We start from the raw sequence: 13,007 nt of genomic DNA, 5'->3' as shown, positions 1-13,007 counted from the left end.
CTCAGTGGAAAGAGCACAGGCCTGGGGTCAGAAGCCCTGGGTTCTAATCCCAGCCCTGGCACTTGCCTTTTCTGTGACCTTGGGCAAGTCACTTAACTTTTCTGTGCTTCAGTTTCCTCATTTTTAAAATGGGGATTAAATACCTGTTCTCCCACCTACTTATACTGTGAGCCTCATGTGGGACCTGATCACCTTGTATTTACCTCAAAACTTGGCACATAGTGATCGCTTATCAAATACCATCATCATCATCAAAAATGATGGGAATCAATTAAAAAAAACCACCACCAAGAAACAAAAACATGCAAAAGAAAGACTAGATTCTTCTTAGGGATATTTTCTAGGCTGTCATTTCTGCTGCTACATATAACTGTTTGCAACCACAGGCAGCAAAGGGAAATCATTTCAAAACCATTCCATATACAATCAATAGTATTTACTGAGTGTTTACTCTGTGATGAGCACTATGCTGGGAAAGTACAAGAGAGTGAGTGACAAGTGTAGTCAAGGGAGATAGATATTAAAATAAATTACGGGTAGGAGGAAGCAAGAGAGGGTCAAGGTAAGTACATAAATGAAATTTGGAAAGATGAAGAAAGATGATCACCTAGGTACTTAGGTGATGTGGAAGTGCTGGAGTGACAGTTGGGAGGATATAGGGTGACCTTTGGGCATTTGATAATTGCCCCACCCCAACCCCACAGCTCTTAAATACATCTCTGTAGATTATGATCGTAAACTATTTATTCATATTAATGTCTGTCTCTCACTCTAGATAGAAAACGCGTTGTGGGCAGGGAACATGTCCACCAAGTCTTTTGTACTGTACTCTTCCAAACACTTTAGTACAGTGCTCTGCACACAGTAAGTACTCAATAAATATCATTGATGATGATGATAGGGTGGGGAGATGAGAGATTAACTAGGAAAAGCCTCCTGGAGATGTGATTTCAGAGGGATGTTGAAGATGTAGGCAGGGAATGTGTCTGTTCATTGTTGCATTGTACTCTTCCAAGTGCTTAGTACAGTGGTCTGCAAACAGTAAGTGCTCAGGAAACACGACTGAATGAATGAATGAATGAGCAGTAGTCTGCCAGATGTGAAGTGGGAAGGAGTTCCACGCAAAAGAAAGAGGGTGAACAAGAGATCAAGAGTGGGAGAAACAAGAAGACACAGTGAGTATTTTGGCATGAGGGGAGCAAGTGTGTGAGTTGGGGTGTAGAGGAAGGGAAGCAAGGATAAAGAAGGGAGGAAGCAGCTGATTGAGTCCCTTACAAGTACTTAGTACTGTGTGACCTTGGGCAAGTCACTTTACTTCTCTGTGCCTCAGTTACCTCATCTGTAAAAGGGTATTGAGACTGTGAGCACCACGTGGGACAGGCACTGTGTCCAACCTAATTGCCTTGTATCTACCCCAGCACTTAGTACAGTGCCTGGCACATAGTAAGCGCTTGATAAATACCACAATAATAATAATTATTATTGTTACAGGGCTTTGAACACAGTAAGTGCTCAGTAAATACCACTGATTGACTGACACTGATTGATTGACTGATTGAATAAGCCAATGATGAAGAGTTTCTGCTTGATGTGGCAAGGAATTGGCAACTATTTGAGGTTTTTAAGGAGTGGAGAGATATGTGCAGCATGATGCTTTAGGAAAATGATCTAGGCAGCAGAAGGAAGTGTGGGCTGGAGAGGTGAGTGAGAAGGTTGACGCAGTAGTTGAATCAAGATATGACAAGTGCTTGGATCAGAGAGGTGGCAGTTTGGATGGAGAGGAAGGGGTGGATTCTACAGATATTGCGGTGAACTGACAGGATTTGATGACAGACTGAATTTGGGGGTTGAAAAAGAGAGAGGAGTCGAGGTTAATGCCATGATTACAGGCCTGAGAGACAGGGAGGATGGTGCCTTTGTCAACAATGTTGGGAAATTAGGAGGAGGAGATTTGGGGAAGAAAATAAAAAGGATTTTTTATGGTATTTGGGAAGAGCATACTATGTGCCCGACATTGTTCTAATGGCTGGGGTAGATACAAGATAATCAGGTTGGACACAGTCCCTGTCCCACATGGGGCTCACAATCTTAATCTTCATTTTACAGATGAGGTAATTGAGGCACAGAGAAGTGAAGTGACTTGCCCTAGGTCACACAACAGACAAGTGGCAGAGTGGGGATTAGAACCCAGGCCCTTCTGACTCCCAAGCCAATGATCTATCCACTAGGTCATGCTGTGTCAGGAGATATTTCCTGGAGGCTGAAAGAGATGTGAAATTGCAGTGAAGGAGAGAAGTCAGAGCTGGTGAGGTGATATGTGTAGAGGTGGTAGTTGAAGGTGTGGGAGAGGTTGTAACTGGAGAATAGAGGGGACCCATAACCGAGCCTTGAGAGACCCCCCACAGTTGGAAGTGGGAAAAAGAGGAGAAACCAGCAAAAGAGACCTAGAAGGTCTGGACAGAGAGGTAGGAGATGACTGTGTCACAAAAACCAACGTTGGATCATCTTTCTAAGAGAAGGAGGTGGTCTATAAGTAGCTATCATGACAACCAACCTAATAATAATAATAGTTGTGCTATTTAAGTGCTTGCTTAATTAGATCAGATACAGTCTCTGTCCCACATGGGGCTCACAGTGGAAGTGGGAGGGAGAACAGGTATGTAATCTCTATTTTACATATGAGGAAACTGAGGGACAAAGTTAAGTGACTTGCCCAAGGTCACACAGCAGGCAAGTGGCAGAGCAGAAATTAGAACCCAGATCTTCTGACTCTCAGTCCTGTGATCTTTCCACCAGGCCATACTGCTTGTCCAGGAGACATTCCCTAACTAATTTCCATGCCCCGTGTCATGTCATTTCAACATCTACCCTTAGCACTTATATATAGAACAATTTACATATCCTATTTGTTCATTTATGTAACTGTCCATTTTCTTGTGGTGATCAATTGCACTGATGCTTTTTCTCCTCCTCCTGCTGAATTTTGACTAAGGATGCCTGACTCTCCCATTAGAATCAGGCACCTAGTACAGTGCTCAGCTTAAAGTTGGGGCCCAATAAATACCACTTAATGAAGTTAACTTCTCCAGTGGAGAGATTTCAGACTCCTTCATAAAGTCACCCATAACCTTCTTTGATTGATCCATAAAATAGGAACTCCTTTTTATCTTATATGTAAATACACTTCCTGCCCAGTTCTCCCATTAGGCACTGTAGTCAACCTGCAAACCCATCATAATAGTAAAGATCTAGGGAATAAAGCATATAATAATAATAATAATAATAATAATAATGGCATTTGTTAAGCGCTTACTATGTGCAAAGCACTGTTCTAAGCGCCTGGGGGGGCACAAGGTGATCAGGTTGTCTCACGTGGGGCTCACAGTTTTAATCCCCATTTTACAGATGAGGTAAGTGAGGCACAATGAAGTTAAGTGACTTGCCCAAAGTCACACAGCTGACAAGTGGCGGAGCTGGGATTAGAACCCATGTCCTCTGACTCCCAAGCCCGAGCTCTATGTGAAGAGGTAGAGGAAAAGAAACAAAGCATTCAGAGTAGAATAAAGCACAAACAAAAATGTAACTATCCTGTATTACACCGTACCAGATAATAATTATAAGCTTGTTAAGCGCTTACTCTGTGCCAAGCACTGTTCTAAGTGCTCTGAGATCTTAATTCATCCAAGATCTAATGCAAGATGAAGATTAGTGTGACATTCTGAAGTTGCAAAGTTCTTAGCAATTTTTGTTTTCTTTTGTTTTCATTACAACACTCCTGCCTTACTTTTTGGGTGGAAAAAAAGTGAAACCATTGCTTGGTTTGCTTCTATGAAAGCAACTTGCATATTTACCCAGTGCTTTAATGTCAGCAGTCAATAAATTTACTGAAGCTTACCCCTTTTACTAACAGACCTACAGATTACGCATGCAGCCTCCACTTCTCTCCTGAACAAAGGAATTCTTCTTTACTCGACTGTTCTCTCCCAAACACTTGTGACAATGCTCTGCTTCTAGCAAGATCTCAATAAATACCACTAAATTGATCATGGCTTGATCCATCCAAAATATATGGATCTAATATAATGTAATCGACTTACTGAAGAGACAATAATTAAATCACTAATTCTTCACTCTATTCGATTATCTTTTCCAAGTAATCACTGGAATTTAGAAACATGACTGGCATCAAAATTTTCCCTGATCATTTGAGACGCTTTCCTGTTTTATTCTTTGAGTATGGATCTTAAATAGGCATGTATTAAAGAAGGATTTGAAAACTACACTTTCCATAATACTGGCTTGCTTGCCCACAAGTTAGAAAATAAAACTATCCCTAAAACTGAGGCCTCCTCACTGACCTCCCTGCCCCCAAGCCTCAACTCTTCCATTCATACCTCATCCTACTCTCTGGATCTATTTATTTTTTTCCCAAAAACATGGTTTGCACATCTCCCAACTCCTCAAAAACTTCCCAATGGTCGCCCACCTCTCTCCATATCAAACAGAAACATCTTACCATAGGATTTAAGACACTCAATCAACTCCTCTCCACCTCCCACCTAACCTCGCTCCTTTCCCAGTACAACTACAACCCAGCCCACACACATTGCTCCTAACACAACCTGCTTTCTGTGCCTTGATTTTGTCTCTTCCCTGTCAACCTTTTGCTCACACCCTCCCTCCTGCCTGGACCTCCCTCCTCCAGATCTGACAGATCACCACTCTCCCAGTCTTCAAAGCCCTACTAAAGTCATATCTCTTTCGAGAAGCCTTCCCTGACTAACCTCTCATCTCTTCACCCTATCCTCCTCCTCTCTTAAGGGGTCTGTACCCCTTAAGCACTTTGATACTTACTCTACCCCCACGGCACTCATATATATAATCTTATATTCTAATGCTTCCATTATCTGTAATTTATTTAAATGTCTGTTTCCCACACCCCCCATAATAATTATGGTATTTATTGAGCACTTACTATGTGCCAACATTGTTCTATAAACTACTTGAGGTCAGGGATCAAGTCTACTAACTCTATTGTATTGTACTTTCCTAAGCATTTAGTACAGTGCTCTGCACACAGTAAGTGCTCAATCAATCAATCAATCAATCAATATCATGGATTGACTGAAACAGACAATTTGTATAACTGTACATAAAAATATCAGTGCAGTTTTAATAATTTTTGTGGTCACTAAATTTGACATCTCAAGTCTTGAATAATGTATCTCCCAAAATTCTCTCTTGGTGAGTTCAAACCACATTTTGAATGGCTGTGTATTCAAAGGAGGGCATTTCATTAAATACACAAAAATATCATAATGCATTTATTTATAGTTATATCTGCCTCTCCCACTAGACTGTAAGCTCCTTAAGGGCAGGGAACATGTCTACCAACTCTCTTGTATTGTACTCTCCCAAGCACTAAAGTACTCTGCGCTCAGCAAAAGCTCAATAAATCCACTGAATGATCCATCTTTGTTGCTCCTTATGCCCTTCTGAATTGTTCCTCTCCAAACCCCTGCCACCTTTTATTGTTCAAAAAAACAAAAAAAAATGTGCCTACCTACAGTAATAATCCTAACAACAACAAAAAAATCTTACTTCACCAGGCTGTCTCAGCCTCAACAGTAAAGGCTGGCTGTATTAAATACAAACAGGAATTCATCTGAAGAAATTTAATGTGCTTCAGAGTTCTGTTAGTAAAAATCAGAAGTATGAAGACACTGATTTTCTCATCACCCTCCTGTTCACCCCCTGCTCTATCTTACCACAGTACCCCCTCTTTGCTTCACTCACAAAACCTATCAGTGTAAGAAAGGCACTGATATGTTTTCCCTTAAGACCTTCCAAATGAAGTCCTCCCCTACCTGATCACTAGAGAGTAACACATTAAGAAACAGGGCAATTGACGAGACACATGAAGAGAGGTGGAATATTATACAACTCAATTTTACAAAAATAATTAGCTACTGCATAACCATCTTTAAAATCCAAATGAAAGAGAAACTACTCAGCACATTTTGCATTACAATGCAAATCAATCATATTTATTGAGCACTTACTATGTGCAGAGAACTGTACTAAGCACTTGAACAGACACATGCCCAAAGTGAAAGGATGTTTTAACAATTTATCAACATGCATTTTCAGGAAACCTGCATTAAAACATATGCTTAACTATGTCTCTTTAAGAAAAAGCCACTCTTTCTGGGCTTCATGCTAAAAGTCTGGCATAAATCTAGCTCCACCAAACCTTGAAAGAGACATTACAATTCAGAAAGCAACTTCCTATACTATGCAGTTCTCTCCTTTTCCTTGGTGGCTTTTATGATTACCCAGATTTCCAAAACCACTGTTTTCTTAAAAGTAAAACTGAGGTCTGTGACAAGTCCATTCATTGCAGAGTATCCCTTAGATTAACATGTTGTAAACTACCATGACCTGTTCTTACCTGAGGATGCACAAAGAAGCAACACCACACCATGGGGTACTTTGAAACTGTAGTCCACTCAGATTTCAAACCAAAAGATCTCCTACCCCTAAATGTAGAAACACTCTGAACCAGCTCCACTGCCTGGGCTCTAAGCTTTTTCTCAAGCTTTCTGAAGGAACTCCTCCCTGTGCACTCACAATGCAGGGCAGGAAGTGATGGGGGAGGGGGTACTATCTGCTAAAAGTGACAGAAACCCAGATATATGTGCCATTCAAACCCAACTTGCTGTGGTTTTTTCATCTACTGCTCTTTCTGAATTGAAAGGAGCACAGGAAGCTAAGTTTTTAAGCACAAGAATCGCTGACAACATGGAACAAAGGGTTCTCTCTGCCTCAGGTTAGACATGACTGAGGTGCCAATCTTAACTGCTTGCTGCCCAGGATGAGGGTGCCATGTTGGGGACTACCCAAATTACAGCAATAGACTTAATAAGGATGAGAGGTAAGATAGGTGAAGGAAGAAGAGAAGAGAAGATTGTTGGCCAAAGATAAGAAGGTATTTTTGTCTTCTAGTACTGCATATGGCTCAGCTAAGAAACAACAGCACAGGATGCTGCCCAGACACTAGGCATCCTTGCTTAAAAGCAGTGGCACTCCCTCCCCTCCCACCCACTTTTTAAAAAGAGGATCTAAACCAAGTTTGCAAATCCCCTTCTAATTTCCCATTAATTAAATGTATGAATGCATTTCAGCAGTTTAGAAAACATGCCCCTCCTTATCAATGTATGGGTACAACAGGAACATCATGGATTTAAGGAAAAACACATACACACAAACCCCCAAAAATGTTGTATGCCCTGTCTGACCTTATTTTAGTCTATGTCTGTCTCCAAAAGCCCCTTGAAGCCTCTCAAAAAAAGCTACACCTTCCTTACCGTAGTGCCCTGGGCTGGTCTGTCTGCAAGAGTTATCTCCCAGTTTTCAGCTGTATTTTCTGTTGACTTTTCCTTTCTCCTTCACACTCTCTCAGGTCTTGGTTTAGTCCATATGGTACCTCCTTAATTCCCTTCCTACCTCTCCTTATTTTATTTACTGGCTCTTTGTCCCTCTAGACTGTAACCTTGTTATGGTCAGGGAACATGTCTGCTAATTTTATTGTATTGTACTCTCCCAAGCACTTGTACAGTGCTCTGCACATTCCAATCCCTACTTAAAACGCACCTCCTCCAAGAGGCCTTCCCAGACTGAGCTCCCCACTTTTTCCCTCTGCTCCCTCTACCCCCCCTTCACCTCTCCGCAGCTAAACCCTCTTCTCCGCCCTCTCCCATCCCACCCCCTCAGCACTGTACTCGTCCGCTCGACTGTATATATCTTTATCACCCTATTTATTTTGTTTAATGAGATGTACATCACCCTGATTCTATTTAGTTGCCATTGTTTTTATGAGATGCTCTTCCCCTTGACTCTATTTATTGCCATTGTTCTTGTCTGCCTGTCTCCCCCGATTAGACTGTAAGCCCGTCAAACGGCAGGGACTGTCTCTGTTGCCGACTTGTTCATTCCAAGTGCTTAGTACAGTGCTCTGCACATAGTAAGCGCTCAATAAATACTATTGAATGAATGAATGAATGAAGTGCTCATAAATACCGCTGATTGAGTCTCCTCTCATCCTTTAATAGGGGGGTGTTTCAGAAGATTCTGTACTATATCCTCAGCATAAAAGAAGAGATATCTATCCATCAATGTTCCAGGATTGAGCTGGGGAGATGTGGCAAATATGAACGATGACAGATGAACACTTATCCCAAGATGAAAGGCACAGTTGGTTTAGGAAGAATGAGATAGTGTGCCCTAAGCAGCAATTGATTACTGGGTTCATCAAGGCTGGGAGTCCAAGGAAGGTGGTGCCATGGATGGTGAGATTGCCCTATCTTACACTCAAACACAAAAAATAAAGAATTTGAAAACTTCTCGAATTTTAAGATGCAAGCTATCATTTTAGAGGGATAATATGGTTTGTTTTATTAAATATGTACATTTACCAGATTACAATCTATCTTATTAAAATCTATTTTCTCCATTTTGTTAGATATTAGTTGTCAATTTTCCAAAATGAGGCTACTGATGGTAAAAAAAAAAAAATCCTATCCATTCTTGCAAGTGTGACCAAAAAGACCAATGCAGGTTCACCACTTCCACACTGAGTGTAAATCATCATCATCCATATTTATTGAGGACCTACTGGGTGTTGAGTACTGTTTGGTGCTCAGAAGCATACAATTGAAGTAAAAAACACAGACCCAATCCTTGAAAAAATTACAATCCACTTGGGTAGACAAGAAGATACAAATTGCAAACATGCAGGAGAAACAGGAGCAGCAGCACAGAGTTACATTATAAAAACAAAAGCATCCGATAAATACAGCAAATAGACAAGTGTACGCATCACTGCTAAAGCTGGCTGATAAGATGACATGACCAGAGAGGGAGAGACTAATCAGAGAAATCTTCTTGGAGGAGGTGAATCTTTAAAGAGGCTTTGAAAGAGAGTGGGTGGGAAGGAAAGAGTGAGATTTGGTGGGTTGGAGGAGGAAGGGAGTCCCTTGGAGGGGAAATAGCATGAGCAATGGTATGAATACAGGAAAGCAGAAAGCACAGTACAATTAGAAGGTTAGCATTAGGAGGAACAAAGGGTGTCATCCTGAGGCGTAATGGGAGAAGAGAGCTGACAGGTAAAGAGACAGCTGTTGGAGAACCGTAAATCCCACTGGGGATTTTTTAGGGAAGTAATGCATTTTGCATGGCATTTTAAGGTGATATCCAAGCAGCTGAATGTAGGACAGACTGAAGAGGGGAAAGATTGGAGGCACGGAGCTCAGTAAGAAGGACATCTGATGAAGAAATCCAATCAGGAGGTGAAAATAGTTCTTACCACACCAATGCATTTGCCCATTTCAGAGCCTGTCTCTGTTTTCAAAACTCCAAGTATCCCAAACTTTGTAAAGTTTCCTTTAAAAGAGAACAAGCCCACTCCTGAATGCTGGCTACCTGGCTTGCCTGACTACCTCTATAGCATATAGCTTGCAATGATGCTGCACTAAGTCTTTAAAGGTTTGTTCTGTCCTCCTGGCTTGGTGTGCCCCCTTTCAATTCACCAAACAGCAGCTTCTTGGATATATCTTGCTGTCATCCATTTTCCTTATATATCCAGCCAGAAGGGCTATGTTACCACAAGCACTGCCTAATGGATCTCAGAAGGGCTTTGAAGATGTGGTGATCTGTGGTTGGTCAGATATGAAGGGGGGGGGGGGCAGTTCCAAACAGGGAATAGGGTGGTGAGTTAGACACTGGCAGGGGTAGTGATAAGAACAAAGCATACTGAGTAGGTTGGCTTAAGAGGACTGAAGATTGTGAGCTGGGGTGTAGTAGGAGAGAAGAGTAGATAAATAGGAGAGCACTAACTGAGTTCTTTAAACCCAAAGGTCAGGAGTTTCATTGCTACAGAGAGGAATGGAGATATATCTGCAAAAAAGATCCAGGGAGCAGAGTGAAGTTTGGACAGAAGAGGGAAGACAATGGAGGCAGAGAGATCAGCAAAGAGGCTGATAATCAACTGTGTGAACCAGCAGAGTGGCCATTTGAATAGAGAAGGAGGGATGGATGCTAACATCAAATGGTTGCTCATTTCTCTCCACATCAAGCAGAATCCTAACCATCAGCCTTAAGACAATCTGCTCCCATCTCCCTACTTTCACTCTTTTCTCCAACAGTACCAGTTTGCATGCTTTGTTCCTCTCAAGCTGGCCTACTCACTGGGCCTCAATCTTGTCTCTGCCACCAACCTCTAATTCATGCCCTCCCCCTCCATCCCTTCAACAACAGCCCACAGCTATTCTCATCTCCAAAGCCCTTATGAAATGATATCTCCTCCATGAGGTCTTCATTTAGTTTCTAATCTCCCCACCTTAGATCTCCGGTACTGCCATTTCAACCCTTCCACACCACCTAAGCACCAAGGTATTCACACAGCTCCCTCTCACTGAAGCACTTAAATATATATATTCCCCACCTTCTCTAGACTGTAAGCTTGTTATGGGAAAGGAACGTGCCTACCAATTCTGTTGTACCGCACTCTTACAACCACTTAGTACGGTGCTCTGCACATGGTAAGTGCTCGATAAATACCATTAATGGTAAACACTACTGGTGATGATGTTTTTTTGGTGTTCCACGTGTTGAAGAAGAATTAGTGCAGACATCCGAGGATCTTGCTTATAGATTCTTGCAGAATTGCATTCAGATCCAGGTGTCATAGCCCATGGCTTTAACTGTGGAAGTTACTTTCTCAAGTGAGAGCTAAGGCCATATCTTCACATGACAGCTGCTTTCCCATGCTTTGAAGATCTTCCACTCAATAGTGGAGTGCATGTTCTGAAAATCACTGTAATACCTTCACCATCTGTTCAAGATTCCTTCTTTGTGATTCCATCTGTTCTCTTCGATGTGAGTGGGGACGTGTGACTTCTTTAGTGATGAGTAAAAGTCCTAAGAAGCAGCAAGGCCTAGTAAAAAGTGCATAGGCCCGGGAGTCAGGAAACTTGGATTCTAATCCCAGCTCAGCCACTTGCCTGCTGTGTGATCTTGGGCAAGTCATTTAATTTCCCTGTGGCCCAGATTCCTCATCTGTAAAAGTGGATATAAATTACCCTGTCCTCCCCTCCACCTCCACACTAGACTGTTAGCCCCACGTGGGTCAGGGATGTTGTCTCATCTGTTGATATACCTACCCCAGCATTAGCACAATGCTTGACAACTAGCAATTTAACAAATCTAGTGACAAACTCTGAGCCCTGTGTGGGACAGGGACTGTGTCCAACCTAATTATCTTGAATGCACACCAGTGCTCAGAACAGTGCTTGACATATAGTAAGTGCTTAACAAATGCCATAAAAAATTATTAGGTTGGATTTGGTGGTGGTCAGCATATAGCTGGATTTCTTTGACATCCTACCTTTGGTTACTCATGTTTCTTAGCTCAACTTGCTTAACAAGTCATCGGTTTGGGCTGGCCTCTTTTTTGTTATACTTTTTATGATCTGCAAAAAGTTTGATGCATTTCTTGCTTTGCTGCAAATAGCTTTTTCATCTGAGTCATTTTTCATCAAACCAGCCTTGGTGGTGTCTCCTTGCTGAACACACAAAAAATGCCTGATGGCTGCCTGAGACACAAAGTTTCAGAGAAGTGCCCATTTGCTGTTCTTATCAGTATTGTATCTGGGGTATTTTGTCCCATTAGGTCTGCTGTCAGAATGTCTCAGAGTATTTTCCAGGTTTCTATGTTCTCCAGGAGCTTGATATTTAGACTTCTTAAAAGTCTGGATAGCACGTATGGACATATCTTTTGGTTGTATAATATCTTAAATTTGGAAGGTTCATATAATTTTTATTTAATTGTACCAGACAGTCATTTTTATTTATTTTTTATCATATGGAAATGCCTACAAAGAATTAATATTTAATATAGTATAGCTTTTTAAACTACTGTTAATGATGATCATCCTCATTGAGACAAGCCGAGATAGTAAGACCCCATCCTGGAATGCCTTCCCTCCTCACCTCCGCCAAACTAATTCTCTTCCCCTCTTCAAAACCCTACTTAAAACTCACCTCCTCCAAGAGGCCTTCCCAGACTGAGCTCCCCTTCTCCCTGCTCCCCTTCTCCCTCTACTGCCCCCCCTTCACCTCTCCGCAGCGTAACCCTCTTTTCCCCCCATTTCCCTCTGCTCCTCCCCCCTCCCTTCCCATCCCCTCAGCACTGTACTCGTCTGCTCAACTGTATATATTTTCATTACCCTATTTATTTTGTTAATGAAATGTACATCGCCTTGATTCTATTTAGTTGCCATTGTTTTTACGAGATGTTCTTCCCCTTGACTCTATTTATTGCCATTGTTCTTGTCTGTCTGTCTCCCCCGATTAGACTGTAAGCCCGTCAAACGGCAGGGACTGTCTCTATCTGTTGCCAACTTGTTCATCCCAAGTGCTTAGTACAGTGCTCTGCACATAGTAAGCGCTCAATAAATACTATTGAATGAATGAATGAAATGAATGAATAATGTTCCCCATGTCTCATACTAGGCTGAAACAAAAATCCTCATTACCGTGAAGTTCTCGATATTACTAGACTCTGAACCACTCTATTTCCTGTATTATTGCCATAAGACTGGGAAAGAAACCATTTCAAATTAAGAAATTCTGCACAGCTCATGTACTGAAAAGTTTCAGAGAAACCATATTTCCCTTAATTAGACTTTTTTTTAAAAGTAAATGACTTGTTGCTAAATTCCAGATAAATCCAAATGAAGACAAAAGCAGTTACCATCCTCTATTTGCAGCCTCAGAAATGTAAAATATTCTCCAAATGTACACATCAAAAAAAAAAAGTGATATCCTGGCTAGATATAACTGTAACTGAGTAAAAGTAATTTTATTCACATTAAAGTAGAAAGTTGAATATTGAGTTCCTATAAGTGATGTTGATGACAGAATATAGTAACTTCTATTGGAAACAAAAG

At 41.4% G+C, this 13,007-nt stretch overlaps 1 protein-coding gene across 2 annotated transcripts in view; it reads right to left on the bottom strand.

The window, feature by feature from the left end:
* Positions 1-13,007, bottom strand: part of ARHGEF3 (Rho guanine nucleotide exchange factor 3) — a 368,353-nt gene that overhangs the window by 209,558 nt on the left and 145,788 nt on the right. Inside the window, exon 1 of one of the 2 annotated variants that reach the window (XM_029051831.2) lies at positions 6,452-6,550. The exons of the other annotated variant lie outside the window; for it this stretch is intronic. Coding sequence (XP_028907664.1) covers positions 6,452-6,484 — 33 coding nt within the window. The 5' untranslated portion in view covers positions 6,485-6,550. Of the gene's footprint in view, positions 1-6,451; positions 6,551-13,007 lie in introns of those variants that run through there. 2 annotated transcript variants of the gene reach the window in all.

The sequence above is a fragment of the Ornithorhynchus anatinus genome, chromosome X1 (genome assembly GCF_004115215.2).
Source record: "Ornithorhynchus anatinus isolate Pmale09 chromosome X1, mOrnAna1.pri.v4, whole genome shotgun sequence".
In the NCBI taxonomy this organism is placed as follows: Eukaryota; Metazoa; Chordata; class Mammalia; order Monotremata; family Ornithorhynchidae; genus Ornithorhynchus; species Ornithorhynchus anatinus.
The sequence above is the reverse complement of the archived record's forward strand: the minus strand, read 5'-3'. Positions and strand labels throughout refer to the sequence as shown.